The 18,322-nt window shown below is 36.9% G+C and overlaps 1 protein-coding gene across 1 annotated transcript in view; it reads right to left on the bottom strand.

Moving 5' to 3' along the window:
* Positions 1–18,248, bottom strand: part of IQCK (IQ motif containing K) — a 36,615-nt gene extending 18,367 nt beyond the window's left edge. Inside the window, exons 1-7 of the mRNA XM_058849968.1 lie at positions 18,113–18,248; positions 17,139–17,185; positions 16,394–16,520; positions 14,958–15,055; positions 9,538–9,590; positions 9,345–9,422; positions 330–414 (exon numbers count right to left, since the gene is read on the bottom strand). Coding sequence (XP_058705951.1) covers positions 330–414; positions 9,345–9,422; positions 9,538–9,590; positions 14,958–15,055; positions 16,394–16,520; positions 17,139–17,185; positions 18,113–18,248 — 624 coding nt within the window. The remainder of the gene's footprint in view (positions 1–329; positions 415–9,344; positions 9,423–9,537; positions 9,591–14,957; positions 15,056–16,393; positions 16,521–17,138; positions 17,186–18,112) is intronic.
* Positions 18,249–18,322: the final 74 nt, after the last annotated feature.

Below are 18,322 nucleotides of genomic sequence, written 5' to 3'. Positions count from 1 at the left end.
AAAGTCACACTCCATCCTTGAGAACTACCCAAAGCAACTTTCAATTAAAGAAAGAAAATCGTTCAATGTTAATTGTACTTTGGAAAATCAAATTTCTGTGGATTTTTTGTTGTTGAGGAAAACAGTGAGATTACATCAGCATAAATGCCTGTGAAAAAACTGTAGTCACTAGGCATAAGGCAGAGCAACATCCAAAGCCAATGAACCATAGGGGTCTCAGCAGCTATTTATAGTATCCCCTACTTAAAATTTATGGAAGGATTTTCCCCGGGGCCTTCACAGTCCTACAGTTTTCAACATCAAGCAAAATAATTATAGATTACTCTTACCCGATAACCTCTCCAGAAGGACTGAATTAGTATGCTTGCTTCTTCTTCTGATATAAGCAGAGATAGAGGAGTTGGTGGTCTAGGACTTAAAAAAAATGTATTTTTTAAACAGACAGCCTATAAATGTGTAACACTTTCTTCCCTAACAGTGTATTCTATCAAAAAGAGAAATGTTGTTTAGGAGCCTGAAAGACACAATTTCTTACTGCTCTGAAAACAAAATGTACAAAGATTATCTCCTTTACAAATATGTTGTTATATGCACTACAAAGATTCCTTCTTAAAACAAAAATATACAAATGGCATATCAAGCACAGTCATCTTCCTTATTCCACATGTATTTCAAACTCCCTCTATTATGGTAAGGTTTGAGGTGGGCAAGGGAAGCACTCTGCCATTTGTAAAGCAGGGAAGGTTTTAGTGTGTGTGCAACAATGAACAGACTTATGATGTAAATGTTTATTACATGAAGTACACAGAATATAAACATATCTTAGTACATTCATTTACATTATTGTGTCACTTTAAATTAAAACGTGCTGAAAAATAATGATTATCATATCTGCATAGCATGAATCTATGTTTAGAAATGTCTAAACAAGTTCTTAAAATGCTGTGATTTTACATTTGATACCATATACACTTTCTTTTGGTGATAAAAGACTGTAATACATTTGTGAACTCAACCATTTTCAGCCAAAATATATGGTAATTTGAAAACACATTTGGTGATTCTGTAGCTACCAATTTTAATGGGAACAAGCTAGTAATTAAATTCAGCCATCACCAGCAAAATCTCACATGACTATATCAAACCTTGCTTCCCAAAAGCCATTTTTTATGGGTGTTAATTTAATTTCCAGACACAATGACCAAAAAAAATCATCCATTGGAAAGGATAAAACCAAATTTGTTTCTATACTGTCTTTTATAAGAAATGTAATTTGCAGCCAGTGAACTATAGGGTAATAACACTGCAGCTGATGAAAATACCAGTTCTAAAGAGAAGCCTTGGCACAGCTGCCAAGAGCCACTCTCCCTGCATGGGGAACAGACTGAACACAGCCCTGACTTGGAAGAACACACCATGATGAATTTGGATGCAGCACCCACCCACAGACACATGCAGCCCATGCACAAACATGATCTATAGTATTTATTTTATAAAGACACGTACACTGCAAAGCCCATCAATAACAAGCTATTTATTGATGTAGTCTTACATTTTCTGGCTAAAATGCTGCAATATCTTTTGGAAATTTATTTATGGCATATTACAGCCCAAGCTAGGAGGCTTGACAGCTTACATTTTCCTTTCACTTAATTTCATTCATATTAGTCTCTGCCCTAGTAAGCTTCCTATGCTCTCTGATGTCTTTCTCTTAGGGCTTGTCTCCACTGCAGGAGCATTTCAACTTAGAGCACAGCCTTACCTCTTATCTAATGCTACAGTGACTCCACCGTTTTAGTCTGTGTACTCAGCTAAATTGGTCTCATCATCATGTCAGCTGGGTTTTGGCCTACATTTATTTGAATGTGAAGTAAAACCTTGGTCTGTTTGGAAAAGTCGAAATAAGGCAAAAATAAAAAGCAGTCTCTCCATTGAGCTAAACCATCTTAGCTCTGTGAACATTAATTAGCATTTCTCCTGCTCAGGGGAAATCATAAATGCTGGACAAGCAAGGCTTCCTGAGATAACAGCTTCTTATAATCAGACTTAAAAATCTGAAGTTGGACTGTGCTTATTTCCCTGATAGGCTTTCATCCTCTGTTCTATTTTAGATCTTTCTGAAAACCAAAACTTAGGGAAAAATCACAGGAAGACCTACATATTTTACAGCAGTTATATCAAAGACACTGAACTTCCTCTAAGAATAAGTACATCTCCAAAGAACAACTTGAGATTTCTCCTAGCCTGCAAGGTCAACTCTAGCATTTCTTTGCTTTCATTTTCAAATTATAAGAATGTCTAGCTTATAATCCAACACTAAAACTGAGAAAGCAATATAAAAAAAATCAAACAAAACCGGGATTTAATTTTCAGCATGACACTCACTGGCAGATACCAATCCTTTCAATGGCACAGCTTTAAAGACCAGAAGTCATGCCAGCTCCAGTTTGGTCTAAGGGTATAAATGGAGAATATACACAATTGTCTGCAGGTCAAATAAAAATAGAATCTGAGCAGAGGCAATCACCCCTCAGCAGTGAATGAGGGCAAGAGGAGTCTGTCATTTGGGCAGAAGACAGCTGTATGCCTCCAAGATGCAAACTGACAGCACAATGTACACTAACTACATTCTGCTTATTTAGTCCTTGATTATGCATGATCTTAAAAGCCCACATATGAAACAGTGATATCTATTTACATATACATTTACTGTTTAACATAAGTTGCACCTGTAAAAGAGCATAATTTTTTTTTCTTAAGTATTTTATTTTACCAAATCTGCATAAAGCAGACACTGAGCAAAGTTAAATTCCAGAAACACATTTCTTGCTTTCTGAGCAAACTTGTACAGATCTTGAGTCTGTGAGATATTCACTACTTATATGACATTATGCAAGTGGAATTTCACACCCCGAAGATATAAAACAGACTTGCAATAAATAAATGTAGGAGGCATTGAAAAAGGTTCTTAATGAAGACATGTATCTGATTTCCTCATGGACAGAAGATGGGGTTTTCAATGAATTCTGAAAGAGGGAGGAAAAGTGTCTCTCCATTATCTTGTCTCCAAAATAGACAAAATCTCTGGGAGTTCATGGTCACAGTGATGGGCACTGAATCCTGGCACTATTTCCACACAGTAATGCCCTGTCAGAAACTCTGACTGTCTTCACATTCCCAATCTGTCTTACAAATAGGCCTGATTCCTTCCTTGGAAACAAAATATAAGAAAAAATTCAATCAAGAAAATTTTCAGTATATATAATTCAAGGTTTTATAATGGCTCTCCCTGTTCCAATCTGTTCCCTAACAGTAGCAGACAGCCCCCCCATTTGAGCAGCAGCCTCAGAGCCAGGTACCTGCAGAGAGCAGCACTGCCTGGGGCTCGTGGTGTGCAGGTGAGAGAGGAATCTCCAGGTGCAGTCACAGAAGGGCCTGGGTTTATCCCTGCTTTTAGAAAGCTCTTCTCTACAAATACTGAAGCAACCCTAACAAAAAGGTTGAGGAGACTCCTAAGTTTCAGTACCACAGCCATAGTTTGACTGTGATGGTTATTGTTCTTGAATATTTAGATCATGTACGAACACAGGCAATGACAGAGTCACTGAAAAAATCATAATCTAAGAGAACAGGCCACAGAATAGGGGTAAATGTAAGACACACAAGTAAATGACTGTGATGATCTGCATAACTCTTTAAAAAACATTCTGAAAAAATCTGTTTTGGGAAATACTCAAAAAAATCACATGCTGGTCTGAACAACCAAAAAAGCTCTCCTGGAAATTTCTCAAAGTAGTTATCTTTCATATTTGCAGTATTTCTTAGAATCTAGAAACACTACAGCCATAGCTGCCTTCTTTATGTCTTTCTTCTTACATGCCTATCCAGATCTCCAAAAGTGTTCAATAATGAAAAAGTACTGTTCTGATTCAAAATAAATGTCTCAAAAATCTCTGCTTACAAATACTATGAAGGTCATTTACCCAAAAAGCAGGAAAATGGTGGTTCATAAGCAATCAGACACTGAAGTACTGATTCATCTGGCCTGGTATTTAAAATCAATTATATATATTGATCAAATGTTACACAGGCACTGTATGAGCCTCTCAGATTTCCAGGGAAATATTCCCATAGACACTTGACAAGATTACCCCAAAACATTTTCACAGGTCATATAGAGTGTGAACTGAGACCTTTATAACATTTTCAGTATTATTACAATTATTCCATAGTCAGAAAAAAATTCCTAATCACTAGTTTTCTTTTACAACAATCTAAATGCACTAGAATATTATTAGTATTTGAGAAAAAAAAAAACAAAACCCTTACAATATACAAGAAAACATTTTAGTGCATTATATGGAGACTACATTTTTGAAGGATTGTAAATTAAGACCAAATTTAAACCTCTTAAAAGAGGAACTGCAACCAAGTAGATATCTTGAAGTGTGATTCCTACTAACTAGAACTCTTCTTCTCTATCATGCTGTCCAAATAAAAGCTCCTTTATACTGTCAATAGTGAATTGAATTAAAAAATGTTATAAATATATTTGAGAGTGCTATTAAAGTCACCATAGTGACAATATGCATTCAACTGTCAAACACATACCAGCTATTTATATACTTGCTTATCTATTTAAAATGAAGAAAAGACACGATAAAAAGACAAGACAGTGTGGAACTAACATGACAAAGTTGTTATGTGGGGAGGCAGAGTCATGTAACCAACAGGAGACTGAGGCAGAACAGGTGATTTGTAACAAGAATGTCAGAGGAATTAGAAGAAGCACAGCAAGAAGTCTTTGTGATGAGAACATGCCAAAAAATAGCAGAGCAAGAATCTTTTGTCTTCAGTTCTGTCTGAAGATTTCAGTGGATTTCTTGCCTCTCCTTGGGAGGCCGTGTCCATTTTAATGCTCCAGCTCAGCTCTCCTGTGCTTGCATACTTGCTACGGATTTTGGAAGTCACAAAGCATTGCCTCAGCTTTCTCTCTCGTAGGACCAATATTTATGTAGTCAGTGAGAGTGTTTGTGAGCCTGGACTGAAGGAAACCAAACATGGATCTATTCCAAAGGCCACTCATGTCGACAGGAAAATTTCCATCTATGTTTGTGTACTTTAGGTCAGACTTTGTATGGTGAAAACATGGAAAAGCTCCCCTTAGTGCTCCAACAGCAACATTAGGAAGATGTCACAAAGCACTAATAAATGTTCAGTTTTCTCATTGCCATTTTGACAACCTTTATATAAATTAAAGCATTTTTAATGCATCAGATATTACAGCCATAAAACCTTCAACCCCATAAAGCATTGTTACGAAATATAAATATTTTACTCTGAAAATTTCTGCAGTATTTCAACACACAGTTTTTAAGCAAAAAAATTCTTATTTGTTAACTTGAATTCTGCCACATTACTTGAATGGCAATTTTTACTTGGAAACACACAGAATAACATCCATGGAGATGTATTTGTTGGACTTTATTACAATAAAATGTTCTTTAAAGCTCAAATTATTCAAGAAAATGAAAGAAGAAAATATAAGGCAAATGAAGCATACTCCAAACATGGCTGGTTTAGACACACACCAATGAAATATGGCAGTGTGCAGAAAGCACAGCCTGTAGAAACTGGGCATATTATGGAAAGAAAAAAATCAGTCACCCATGCAAAATTAGCCCTATTGGCCATCTGAGAGCTGACAATGAAATCAACTGTAAAGGCAGCTGAGACCAGCAGACTTCACCCAATTAAAATATCTGGGGGAGGGAGAAAAAAAATAATCAATGTATATATATGTGTATACAGATATTTGGCAAAAAGCCACTACTCCAAATTTAGTAATTGTTTATATCTTAGCTGCCCACTTCAGTAAGGCCATGATAAAGATATTTTCTCTGTGTCTGTACACTTGTTTTGGTACATGCAGATAGATTAAACCAGGAAATGTGTCCTTCTGAACTGGGTAGCAAGTAAACCTCTCTAAAGAAAAAGGAGAAAATACAGATTAAAAAATCCGGTGAATTATTTTTTATGTGAACTTCAAAAGCCAAGAAATACTTATGCTTGTTCCTAACATATACCATATACCACTCTCTCTTATTGGATATAAGGTTGAGGTTTATATTGAACAATGCTGTCATATTGTTAAATTTACATGACAGACTTTTATGATATCATTGTTTTTCAGAGCAGAGGGAGTGTTTAATTGGTTTCTTCATATTTCTTTCATTAATATGCTCAAGAAGGTTGGGAAATGATGCTGCCATGTTACTCAGACTATCTATGCCAAAAAAGTAAAATTTCAGAGGGATCAGAGCATCATCAGAGCTCACTGACTTTCCCTGGCCCTGATTTCATACACAGAGCTTGGTTACTTGCAACTGAGCTTCAGTGCTGTTCAACCAGAAACACCACTGGAAAATGCTGACAAAAGGCAACTGTGGTGCTCATTAGCATATTTATAGGATTACAGAACATTCACAGCTCTAATTCTGTTTCCTTGGTTCTACCAGCAGCCTCGAATGGAGGAACAGGTACATGAGTTTGTATCTCAGCAAGCACCCAACAAACAGGTGCTGGTTTTGTGTTCAAGGTCCACTTTCCTGCCCTCTGAAAGGTGCAGCTGTCCTTTAATGCAACAGAAATGTCTGGCATGTGATATGGAGATTACCAGTCAGCACTGAAGCTGCTCCTTCTATTGCTTTTGAAACGTGCTTGGGGAATTGAAGATTCCCAAGAGATGTAATATTCTGTCAGCACTACTGGTAACATACAGAACTCAGTGGAATACAGGGTACCTATACTAAGATGTCAGCAATTATTACACTAAAGCTGGAAACAAATTCAAATGTTACAAGCTCCTTCACCTACAATAACTAGGCTTTGAAGCTACAAGGTTTGCATTTAAAATTCTGAAAACTGAAGCAGCATTTAGGTCTCCTTATTAGGGAAAAGTAGGCTGCAAGATCTCATTTAGAAACGCATTGCACAGAAAGTGAAGCTCATAAGACTGTGGCTTTGACTATTCTTTAAAAAAAAAAAAAGGATCTTCAAAGAAAAAACTGGAGGCACTGGAGGAGAGCCAAAAAAGTCATACTCAAGTATTGAATCTATTTTAAAAAGCTGGATCTCAGATAGAACAAAACCAAAATTCCTCTGGGTTTTTTTTGTTTTGGTGGTTTTTGTTGGGTTTTTTTAAGCATTAGGACTGCTTGGAACTGATAAACCCATCTAAACAATTGGCATAAGGATGTTTTTCATCAAAATTTGACCAGCACTTTTTAGTAGGTTGTCTCATATATTCTTAATCTTGTTAAAAAAATGAAATCTCCTTTAAAAATAGAAATGGCAAAGACAATAAAAAACATAGAATCAATTACATTTTAAGTCTGATGGCTGGAAAGATATAATAATAAACTATTTATGACATATGCAGGACATAATAATAAATTATCTTATTTTTATTCTTATTTAATATTGCAGCCTTTCACTTTGCTCCAATAATATTTACTCCAGAAGCAGCATTTTTCAAATCTGTAATTTTAGGATAAGCTCACTAAAAGTAGTTATTTAATAATGATTTTAATTATTATTTTAAGAGCCTACTGGTTTAGAGCATTTAAGATGAAGTGTATCAACTTCAGTAGGACTCTGACACTCCAGTGTCCTTGTGGAGCTGTCACTACGTTATTTAGGAGCACCACTACTAACAGAAGCTATGAGTCATTCAGGCTGTGATTCCACAGTGTATTTCTCTTGTTGGCAAAGCTGACTTAAGCAGTTCCTGCCACCACCTCTCTATCTTAGCAGCTCATTTGTTCTATTCACCTTGCCCTGAGCCCTTCATTTTAATCCTTTGTTTGTGCCAATACACAGGTTTGTCACTCTCCAAGGTGAAGCAGAGTGGAGAAATTACCTGTTTTAAATAGCTTTACAAACCCTCCTCACACATTTTGGCAGAGAGATTCCTAACTCGGAGTAGGGCCCTGATCAGAATAATCAAGCACCCTACCAAACAGACAAGGCGGTATTAGGGTGCCTACAGCAGGTTGGGGTGAAGAACAGGAGAGAGCAGAGAATGTTTTGCTTAGCTTTACCTCCAAGAGAAACATCTGTAAAACTGATCTTGGAGATTTTACCTTTGGTACAAACATCCATCCTCACAAACCTGCTGTATCAAAACTGCCTTACTGGCCAAGGGCTCTTCTGTGTGCTTAAAGAGATGGGTACAACAGGCAGGCTGCAGCTCATGCTCACTTTACAAAGCACCAAACCACAGCCTTAAATGGGCATCTTGTTGGCAAGAAGTGTGTTTGACAGAATGGAGCAGATGTGTCCCACCAGAGGCAGCTTTGGACAGCAGTGGCAGTGGCAGGACAGCACGATGGCCGAAGGTATCAGAGTTGAGATTAAATGGGTCATTCTCCAAAGGGGTCTCGTACTGCAGAAATGTCCTATACAACTCTGGCCACATGACCACCTCTCAGGAAATCAAAGTTATGATTTTGACAAGTTTTGACAGCTTATCCACAGACCTGTGATAAGGAACTTCCCTCTTGCTCCATTGGCGTCTCAAGGTTCCAAGTGTCACATGTCAAGAACTCAAAAAAAGCTCAATTTCCACATACATCGTGGAACAAAGTAAATGTACCTACAAAGATATTAATCTCTATGTTTTCACCAATTACCAATCCAGATCCCAGTTAAGTTTTCAATTTGAAAATTTTCTTTAAAATCTGACCTCTGCTAGTTTCTTATTCCCTCCTTGTGGACTAATCCTTTGCTTTTCTCACACAGATGCTATATTTTAAAGTAAATGCAGTCTCAAGGACAGTAGCATTTCTTTCAAAACTATTGTGCTGCTTGGTTCTACAAAAATAACACAGAATATATGATTGAGGCTGCCAAAATCAAGTGCTCATTTCACAAATACCTGCAGGAATGCATCCTGACACCAAGGATTGTTACAGGTATTTCAAAAGCAGCTGCTTACAGTTAGAGAAGAATTTGTTGCCTATACTCTCAAAGATTTCCATAGGAGGAAGCAGCACTGAAAACATTGCTTTACTCCTTAGTACTAAGATCTTCATAATACTACCAGACTATTCAAATATTCTGCATTCTACAATTAAAATGTTTAGGAATTCAAAATTAATTTGTCTGTGAACAATTCTGGTACAAAATACCTTGTAATACACTATCACGTTCTTTGTTGCACACAGTAAAGGGCATTTTTGAGGGCACAGCTGCAACACATTGAGGCTCTATTACTTTTTTGGGATAGCAGGGGCAAAAGAATAAAAGGAGAAAAGATCATTCTGAGTACTGCAATAACTTACTGGTCCTTTAGCCAGTCCTTAACAAAAGGAATGGAAAACAATTCTGTGAATGACTCATCTTTCCTCTTTGGATTCTTGCTAAAGAAAAAGGAAAACAACTCATATTAATTTAAATTTCAGCTATTCAATTTGCAAATTAGTGCCTTGGAATCACTGAACACACTTAGTAGCAAAAAAACATGATTTAACTTACTTGTATAACCACTCAGTTAGGAAATCAGAGGGAATAAATTTGGTTCTTTTCCCCTAAAGACAGAACATAGTTTCAAATTATTTATTATCTTTGGATTGGTCATATGTTTAAGCTAAACTGACTGCTTTTATTAAATAAAATATACAGTACATTACTTTGTCTACTCTTTATAGATACTGCCAACAGTCAGTGGTTCACCCAAAATTTTAGAAATTCTGTGGAACGATTTCAAGACAAACTATGAGTGAGAAAATGCTACATAAATTATCTTGATATTTGCTACAGTGTATCTAGAACAAAGATCTCTGAATGGTGCTCTAAGTGGCAATGTCTTTGTGAAGAAATTAACAGAACTCATTCATACATGAAAATATGTTGTAAATTCCTTGCCATTTTGTTTAAAGTTTATTATCATACTCAAAATACTTCATTTCTTTCAAAACACAGAAGGAACATTGATTGGATATTGTTTCCTCCTGCATGGAACCAGCTTGAAGACATTGTGAATACACACAGAGCATTGTGTGGCTGCTCTGACCAAATTATCTGCTGGGTGTCCAGAAAGGAAGGCAAAGCCAAAGGAAGGCATTTGTCTGTCCACAACCACAGAAACCATGGACATTACAGAGAACCAGGTAAAAAGTTCAAAACCTGGAGCTTCACAGCAAAAAAATTGTGCTCTTTGCTCCCAGGTCTCAATCTTAATGAATAAAGAGGATTTTGCAAAATGTTTTGCTGCAGGTTATCCTTAGGGACTCATGCAGCCAGTACCACAGCCAGCCATTCAGAGCCTGAATTTTGATAAAGCCAGAATGGATTAGGAAATCCTTATTTTTTTTAAGGATTTCCTCTCCACATTCCATCTTGACAGATTGAATGTATAAATGAGTACAGGTGCTCATTCTGCTTATCACAAACCACAGCAACCATCACGTGGAGAGTAGAACATGGAGTTCTGGTTGGAATAACAGGAGAGCTTGATCAGCATGTTGAGAACCCCTCTGACATGAGATGTGTTCTGGATGCTCAGTCAGAGTGAACCCTAAAAGACACTGAGCCCCTGCAGCCCTGGGGCACCAAGTGCTTCATCACAACAGCAGCCACTGAGCTAAAAGCAAGCTGAGCTCCCATCCCAACACTTACCCATCAAACAGGAGATTCAGCTGTAATAACTGCGTCTTAGGAAAACAATCCACACCAGTCAAATGCTTTTGTGAAACTGCTTAATGTCACAAAAGAGGCTGAATTCTTGATTAAAATGTAAGAAGTTAAGATACTACTACCACTTGCTAAGGAAAATACAATAAACATGTAATTGAAAATCTAATGCCTGAAAAATGAATTTATTCTACACATTATCCATAGATGTGAACAGAGAGGCAGGAAAAAATTCTCTAGATAGCCTAATTCTTTCAGTTCATGGTATATGTCATAATTTGGGGGTCAGCCACAGGTGAAGTGGAAGAGGAACATTGTGTAAGGTGCTGACTGCCCAGGGAAGAACACAGGGAAGTCATGTAGCTGCGGGATGACAAGTGTGAAGTTTAGTGCTGGACTGCAGGGCAGTCCTACAGGATATCCAGGAAAGCTTTTAATTTTCCAAGGGAATCTTACCCTTGGTAGAAATATGGTCTGACTTCAACAGGGGAAAAAAAAAAAAAAAAAAAAAAAGAGAGAGAGCAAAAGAAAGCAGAAGAGCAGAAGATGAGATCACCATAAAACAATTATTAATCCTGAGCCATACGTGCCTTTATGACCTGTTTTGTGACAACCAAAGCTTTGGGGTTCAGGTAGGGCTCCAGTAAGTGCCTGGCTGGGAAGAAACAAAGCTCCTCATGCAATTTTCACATTTATGCCAATACCAAATGCTCTTCCAAGAAGCCAAACACCTAAACTTTAAGAGACCAATATGTTCACTGCAAAGCTTTCTGTGAGTCACTTCAGATGTTAAATGGACAAATCTTGACTTGCACAGAATCTGTAAGCAAACAGCAGAGTCTGATCGTCACTGTACAGCTATTCTCAGTCACAGGATGAAAATGGGTCCCATTACTTTGAGAATTGTTTCAGAGAATAAATTCTACACTTTGACAACAAAATTCAATTTAATCTAGCAGTTGTAATTTAATCTAAGTAAATTGCTTTTCCTTTGCAATGGGAAAAAACGATCAGAACAGGGTTGTCAAAACAGCCATCACCAAAGGAATCAAATTCATCTTGTTTTATCCTTGTTAGAGGCAATGAACTTAGCAGAGAGGAATTCAATCAAGCTGAATATTTTTTTATTTTATTTTCTTTGCCAGGAAACAGTTTATTTTGCTAGTGAATTCAATCATTAATTGCACAGCAGTCAACTTTTATAAAGGGAAAAAATTACATAAATTGACCTGCCTTTGACACATTCCTCCTATGCTGCATGAATCCGGATAAAAACAGGAAATATCTGTACAATGTGCATTGTTAACCTGCAGATGTGTTTATAAACTGTTTACATTCAGAATTCATTTTCCATTTTTCCTTTTAAATATGTGCTTGGTAATAATAATGAAACTATACTGGTGATCAGAAGATGGCAAAGTCATTAGGAAACCTTCCATTCCCTTTCCCCAGTCTATCATAATTTTAAATATAATATATTCCATTACAGAGCCTGATACAGCTTCCTCCTTCTGTGATAGATAACTAGAAAGAAAAGTCAGAGTTATTCTAATAAAAACACTTTATATACATTGTTCAGTTTAATGCTGAAAAATTAATGCATTAGTCAGTTCTCATGAGAGAAAAGATTTAAGAAAATAGTCTTTCCCCTGTAGGCATTTGACAGCAGATGGGATAAAACACAGGAGAACTTATGGTAGGGGAAAAAAAAAAAAAACAGTGAGGAAATACACTGGGCAACCTAATAGGTTTCTTTCATCTCTAATTTAAAAATGAGGCTTCTGCAGACTTTTCTCATCTTTATGTCAGTTAGAAGTCTGCACATATATCTAGCAGCTGCTGGTTTTTCTAGGCTTTGGCTTTTCAGATCACATAATGCAAGAGAGGCTATTTTAAATTAAATGTGTAAATTGTTATGCCTCTTTATCACCTTTCAAAAAAGATCTTTCCTACACAAATCCCCACTTCCAGCATAACCATTTCCCTTTCCTGACTTTCCCAGGTGATTGTCCAATTCTTCCTCTCCAGATGCACCTTCTCTGGGCTCTTCCTTGAATTCCTCTGCTGGCCCCAGGATCTGATCTTCCTTAACACAATTTCAATTGCTCAAAACCTCTCCTATTTAACTTTTCCTTCCCATTCATCTCAATTTCCTTTCAAAACATGAAAACCCTTAGTCCCTCTCATCAAAATCACACTCATCATTCTCTCTCGCCATTCCCTCTCTCTCCTCCTGGGCTCATTCAACATTGATTGCAGTCAGTTTGAGTATTCCTCCCTTCCTCCCAGGGCTTCTTCCATTTATCTTCCCCTGGTTTATTCTATACAACTGCCCTTTACAGGCTTTAATGACCCATGTCTAGCCAGAATTCAAACTCAGTATTCTTTTCTCATCCTTCATGATTTCAGTTAGTTTAATCACAATTAATCTTCTTCATGTCCTGTTGTCTCATGAATTCCATGAATCTTTTCAATCTTTATTGTCCTATTATTTTTGGAAGTTGTATTCCAATGTGTTTATCACAAGATCCTTTCTCCCTGTTCTTACTTTGGGTTTCTAAGGACTCTGCTTTTGATCCTAAAATTCAGTTCAAGTTATTTCATTAGCCATTTTAACACAAATTATATCAAGTTGGGGTTTTTCCCCTCCAAATCCATACGGAACAACACATTTCCTACCAACCTAAAGGATAACTAAAACCACATCTTTATGTCAGATAAGGAAACAGAATGTGCAAGCACCTGGACAGTAATGGAAAAGAACACAAATACTCAATTATATGGCAACCATAAACAGCTATTGTTTGCCTAGTTATTCTTCAAAAGGAGGAAGAAATGAGGTCACAGTGGAAAACTATCACCTGACATCAGCTTGCTTTTCCAAGCTTGGCTCCCCAGTAGCAGGGCATCTTTCCACATAAGTATGTTTTCTATAAGATGAACTCATTTTTATCAAGTTTCTGTACATTAGAAAATAATTCCTTTTAGTAGTTTTCTACAAAGCAGCACACAGACCTATACAAAATCCATTTTCAGCACAGACACTTTCTAATATAAATATCACTAAAATCTGCAAAATTTCTCAGATTAAAAATAGACAAAGTAATCTTAGATTTGTTCTGAGTTTGAAATGGAAATATTTCTAAGAATTTTAATATTTTTAAATATCTTTAAGTTTTATTGCCTTTAGAAATAGCTAACATCTATCAAAGCCTGTATTTTAAGCCACTTGTAGGACATGCCTTCTTCTTAAAGGATACAACCTTTCAAGAAAAAAAATCAATATAGATTTTATTAAAAGTGTGATGAATAATATATATGTTCAATCTGTTCTTGGCTAGGTAATGTAAATGTGATGGCAGGAATGACAGACAGATGTCATGTAAGCGAGCCATTTTCCAATTTAATCTGTATTCATCACAGCTTAGAGATATATATATACACACCTGTAAATCCATCAGTTTATAGACACACACAGATTTTGTGAAGACCAAGAAAAATTTGAAATAACTGGTATTGAATGTACAGGTTTGGATCTGAAATTCAAATTGCCATGGTTTGAGAAAATAGCAGAAATGATGGGAATCCCCTCAGCTCCCAGTACCTAAGCTATTGCTGGGGCTCTGCTAGGCTGCAGCAATACAATGAAGAATGTATTTGTGCCATATTTTGCACCATTTCTAGTGGGTTTTTAAGCATTTCCTACAGACAATGAGGAATTTCTCTCCAGACATACACTGAAAACAAATTTATAAAAACACATGTAGCAAATAATTATTTTTAAATCTGCATTTTCATAAGCTCATTCATGCTTGATACTGTGTCTTCCAGTTAAATGGAATTTACAGAGAAAAGCTAAGATAGAAAATTTATCTCTATTACAATGCCAGACCAGCAAAAATAATTGAGTCACAAAGTAAAATTCAAGTTCTGTGCATCACCTTCAAATGAGTGAAATGTATTAATCTGATAGGAAGCCTGCTCCTCTAAAACACAACACAAGACTTAGATACAATCAGATACTTAAGGAGGATTTGTAGGGACCTAGAGATTGTCATAATGATCAAGTTCATGTAGAATGTAACCTATTCTGAATTACTGGAGCAAATAACATTTAAAACCAGATCCAAAACTATGCTATAGTTATATCGTATGATTGTGGTTGGTTTTCTTGCAAAAGACCAAATTAAAAAAAATACTGCCTGTGAAACAAAAGGCTGTAACTTCCTGCCAGTGATTTGAAATGAAAACTACAAACTAACCTCAAAGCACTTCTCCTTCTCTGCTTCCTCCACAAGAGCAGCCAGTCCAGGTAAGAGCACTGGGAATATGTAAAACTCCAAGTATTCTCGAGGAGAGCCTGAACAAAACAGGACAGAGTTCACCTACAGCTAAGCACTTGGATTTCACAAACACACAACCATTAGATATCACAGAGTCAGTACCAGTCATTTTGTCATCACAGCTTGGACAAAGCAGATTTGTTCCCTTCAGCCACGGATCTGTCTTCACTTCTCCTCAGCCAACACAACACAAAGTTGAGTAAATTTCAAACTAAAGGTGCACCAACACTGCAAACTCATTGTGCCTCAGATATGTCAGATATAGTTTTGAGTGAATAAACTCATACACCAGAAGCAGTTTAGTCACAGAAGTGAAAAGTTTTATAAATTAATTTACCCTGACAGGAAGAAATTAGCCTGTGCTGAACTCAGCACTGTTGCAGTTAGACCACTTTGATATCTCATGCCCTTTACAATCTGCATTATCAGAGTCAGTCATAAAAATAAATTTCTAGACAGAGGAAAAACCAAAGGTTATATTTTAGTGGTGCTGTGATTTCTTTGTCATAATTGCTTCATACTTGCCAGATCCTTCAGAGAATTTAACACAACTCCATGTATCCAACTTTTCCCGTCTCTGAGGGCTGTCTGGCTTGGCACCTCTCTCCATTTGGGAAGTATTGAGGTCTTGGTGTGATCAGCAAAGATTAAGTCATAGAGTATTCTCTTCTGGCAACACAGCTGCAACACTGAATTTATTCTCAGCTTTATACCTTTAATTGGTTCATATACTGCCAGGAAATGCTCATAATTGGGAGGACACTATTTATATAAAAGCCAAGGGTAACACTGCTTCTGACTTGCACCAGGAATTCCTAATGAGCGAGAATTAATGGAAGAGAAGACAAAATGAAGGCCTAAAATGCATAATAAAAACACGTTGCTGCTTGCTAAATTTATTATAAAGTATAGGAATTGATAAAAGTGGAAGAACAAAACTTCAGAGCTATTTCCATTCTAGTCTGTAATCAGATGGGTAAAGGCAGTATTCTGACAGCAGTTTGCAAATTCAATTGTCTACTTAGTCTATTGATCCTAGTTTTGCATTATTAAATCAGAGGTAGGAATGCCTGCTATTTCTAATTTAAGTGACTAAATAAAAAGTCACTTATTCAGAAGAGCACAGAACTACCTTAGCTAGTCAATGTTATTGGTTTGTAATGCAAAAGTTTATTTTTCTTCCATTGACCAAGTGGCCAAGCTCCTTGTTTTCAGAGCTGAGGCCTAACCATGCAAATCCCACAAAAGCAAAGGCGTTGTTGCTGTTAACACTCTAAATTAAATAAATTAAAAACCCTTGCCATATGCAAGAAAAACAATCACAGCAGGGTTCAAGATAATATACTCCTACTTACATTTTTTTGGATCAGGGGGGTCTCCAGAGGGGGCTTCCCCAAGTGTGGGAACCCGATACTGGGTTGCAGGGTCAGAAAAAAGTTGTTCCATAAGTAATGGCTGCAACTTTGCTCTTTCCAAAGGCACCTGTTCAAAATAAATGTATCCTGCCTAAATACCCCAGCAGACTAGATAAAAATATACAAACCAATTCAACAGAAAAAAAAAATATACAGCTAAAAATTATAGAATTATAATTTCTTATTTAAACACTGCATTATTTATTTATTTTCTGAATACTTAAAAATATATAACTATACTTTAAAAACTTCTGCATTTTCCAGCACAGTAAAATCATCCAAACCTAACAGAAGGTATGTGACTCCTTTTGAGAGAATATGGTGAGATACCACAATTTTAAAAATACTTTATCCATTGTAAGAAATAGCAATCATTTGGAAATTAATACTGGTGACATTTTCTGGAAAAGTGTTTTCCACTCAGAAGTTTATATATCTCTTTCATATTGTTCAGAAGTCCTGACATTCACCTTTCAAAGAAAATAAACTTTTCGTGTTAGCTTTACCCAAGTTGCTTTAAATACAAGCAATTATTAGGAATATTGTATTTGTTGGTTCAAAGAAGTTTGAAAGATAATAGCTTCATTTTATGAGTCTACCCTGTGGGTATCTAATTTTCCCATTTAGCTGTTTAAAATATTTTAAATCCATCACTATGCAGATTTTTTACTTGAATTGTACTTACTGATCCTTGTTTTGATTGAGGAACACCTAAAAATTGAGCTTCATGCTCTAAAAGTAAAAAAAAAAAAAATACATTTACCAGGAGACCCTAAACAATATTTATTTTCCTCCTAAACCAACATTATTTTTAAAGGTTTTTATTTAGGTTTGAAAGAACAAAATTAGTATGCAATAAATATTTGTTTAACATGAAATCTAACATTTTAAAACAAGCAAGAACTTTAGAGACTTTTGTCATGTCCTTTCCAGAGCTCTAAGTCAAGTGCAAAGTTCTCACTGACAAAATAACCCTTTATTGGGAAAAAGGTTTTTAACCAAAATAATAATTCAAACTTTTTCAACATAAGTAAAATGCACATGCTCGCACAGAAGTAACCATTGTTTTTACTAGTAGACAAGACTGCTTTTAATAGTGGATTCGTCTTTAAGCAATTAAATGCCACAAACATTGCCAAGTATTACTGTCTCCACTGAGAAAAAAAAAAAAAGGAAAGAAAACAAATAAACCTAAACCTAAAACAAAAAACCGACGAACTAGAAGCTGTACATCACCCTCAAGGATTACTGAGTGACTCAGGCTAAAAATAAAGGACCAAGACAACGAATTTGAGATGAGAAAGCCTACAGATCCCACAACAGAGAGCGCTGAGGCCAAGGGAGCAGGCTCAGTTCCAGCAGTGCACGGAGGATGAACGGCATCCCAAAGCCACGAGTGCTCCTGGGGGCTTGAGCCAGAACACTCAGCCCGGCTCCGCTGGGAAATGGCCATTTTAATGGAAATGCCCTTTTTAATGGAAATGGCCATTTTAATGGAACTGCAGCACTGCAGTCTCCCAGCTTTCCGGTCTCAGCATTCCCGGACTCTGGCAGGGGTCAAGGGCTTTGCTATTGGAATGGTGCTCTGGGAATCGATGTTTTGTATTAATTTAATCTGAGTACAGGCTCGGCGGCCTGTGTGGTTCCTGAGGGCGGTACGGGCCCGGTTAGAGCGCACCCCGCCAGGGGAGCCCACAGCCGGGGAACCAGAGACCCCGACACCGGTGGAACGGCCCGGCTGCAGCAGGAACACTCGGGCCGTGGCTCTGGGAAGGTGTGACAATAAAACCAACATCACGCCCATGAGCAGAAACGCTCACGGCCTTGGTGCGGGTGAGAGGCGGCTTTGGGCGCCCGGTGTGGGGCGGG

This window comes from Poecile atricapillus, chromosome 14 (assembly GCF_030490865.1).
Source record: "Poecile atricapillus isolate bPoeAtr1 chromosome 14, bPoeAtr1.hap1, whole genome shotgun sequence".
NCBI classification, from domain to species: domain Eukaryota; kingdom Metazoa; phylum Chordata; class Aves; order Passeriformes; family Paridae; genus Poecile; species Poecile atricapillus.
This window is presented reverse-complemented; position numbering and strand designations above follow the sequence as displayed.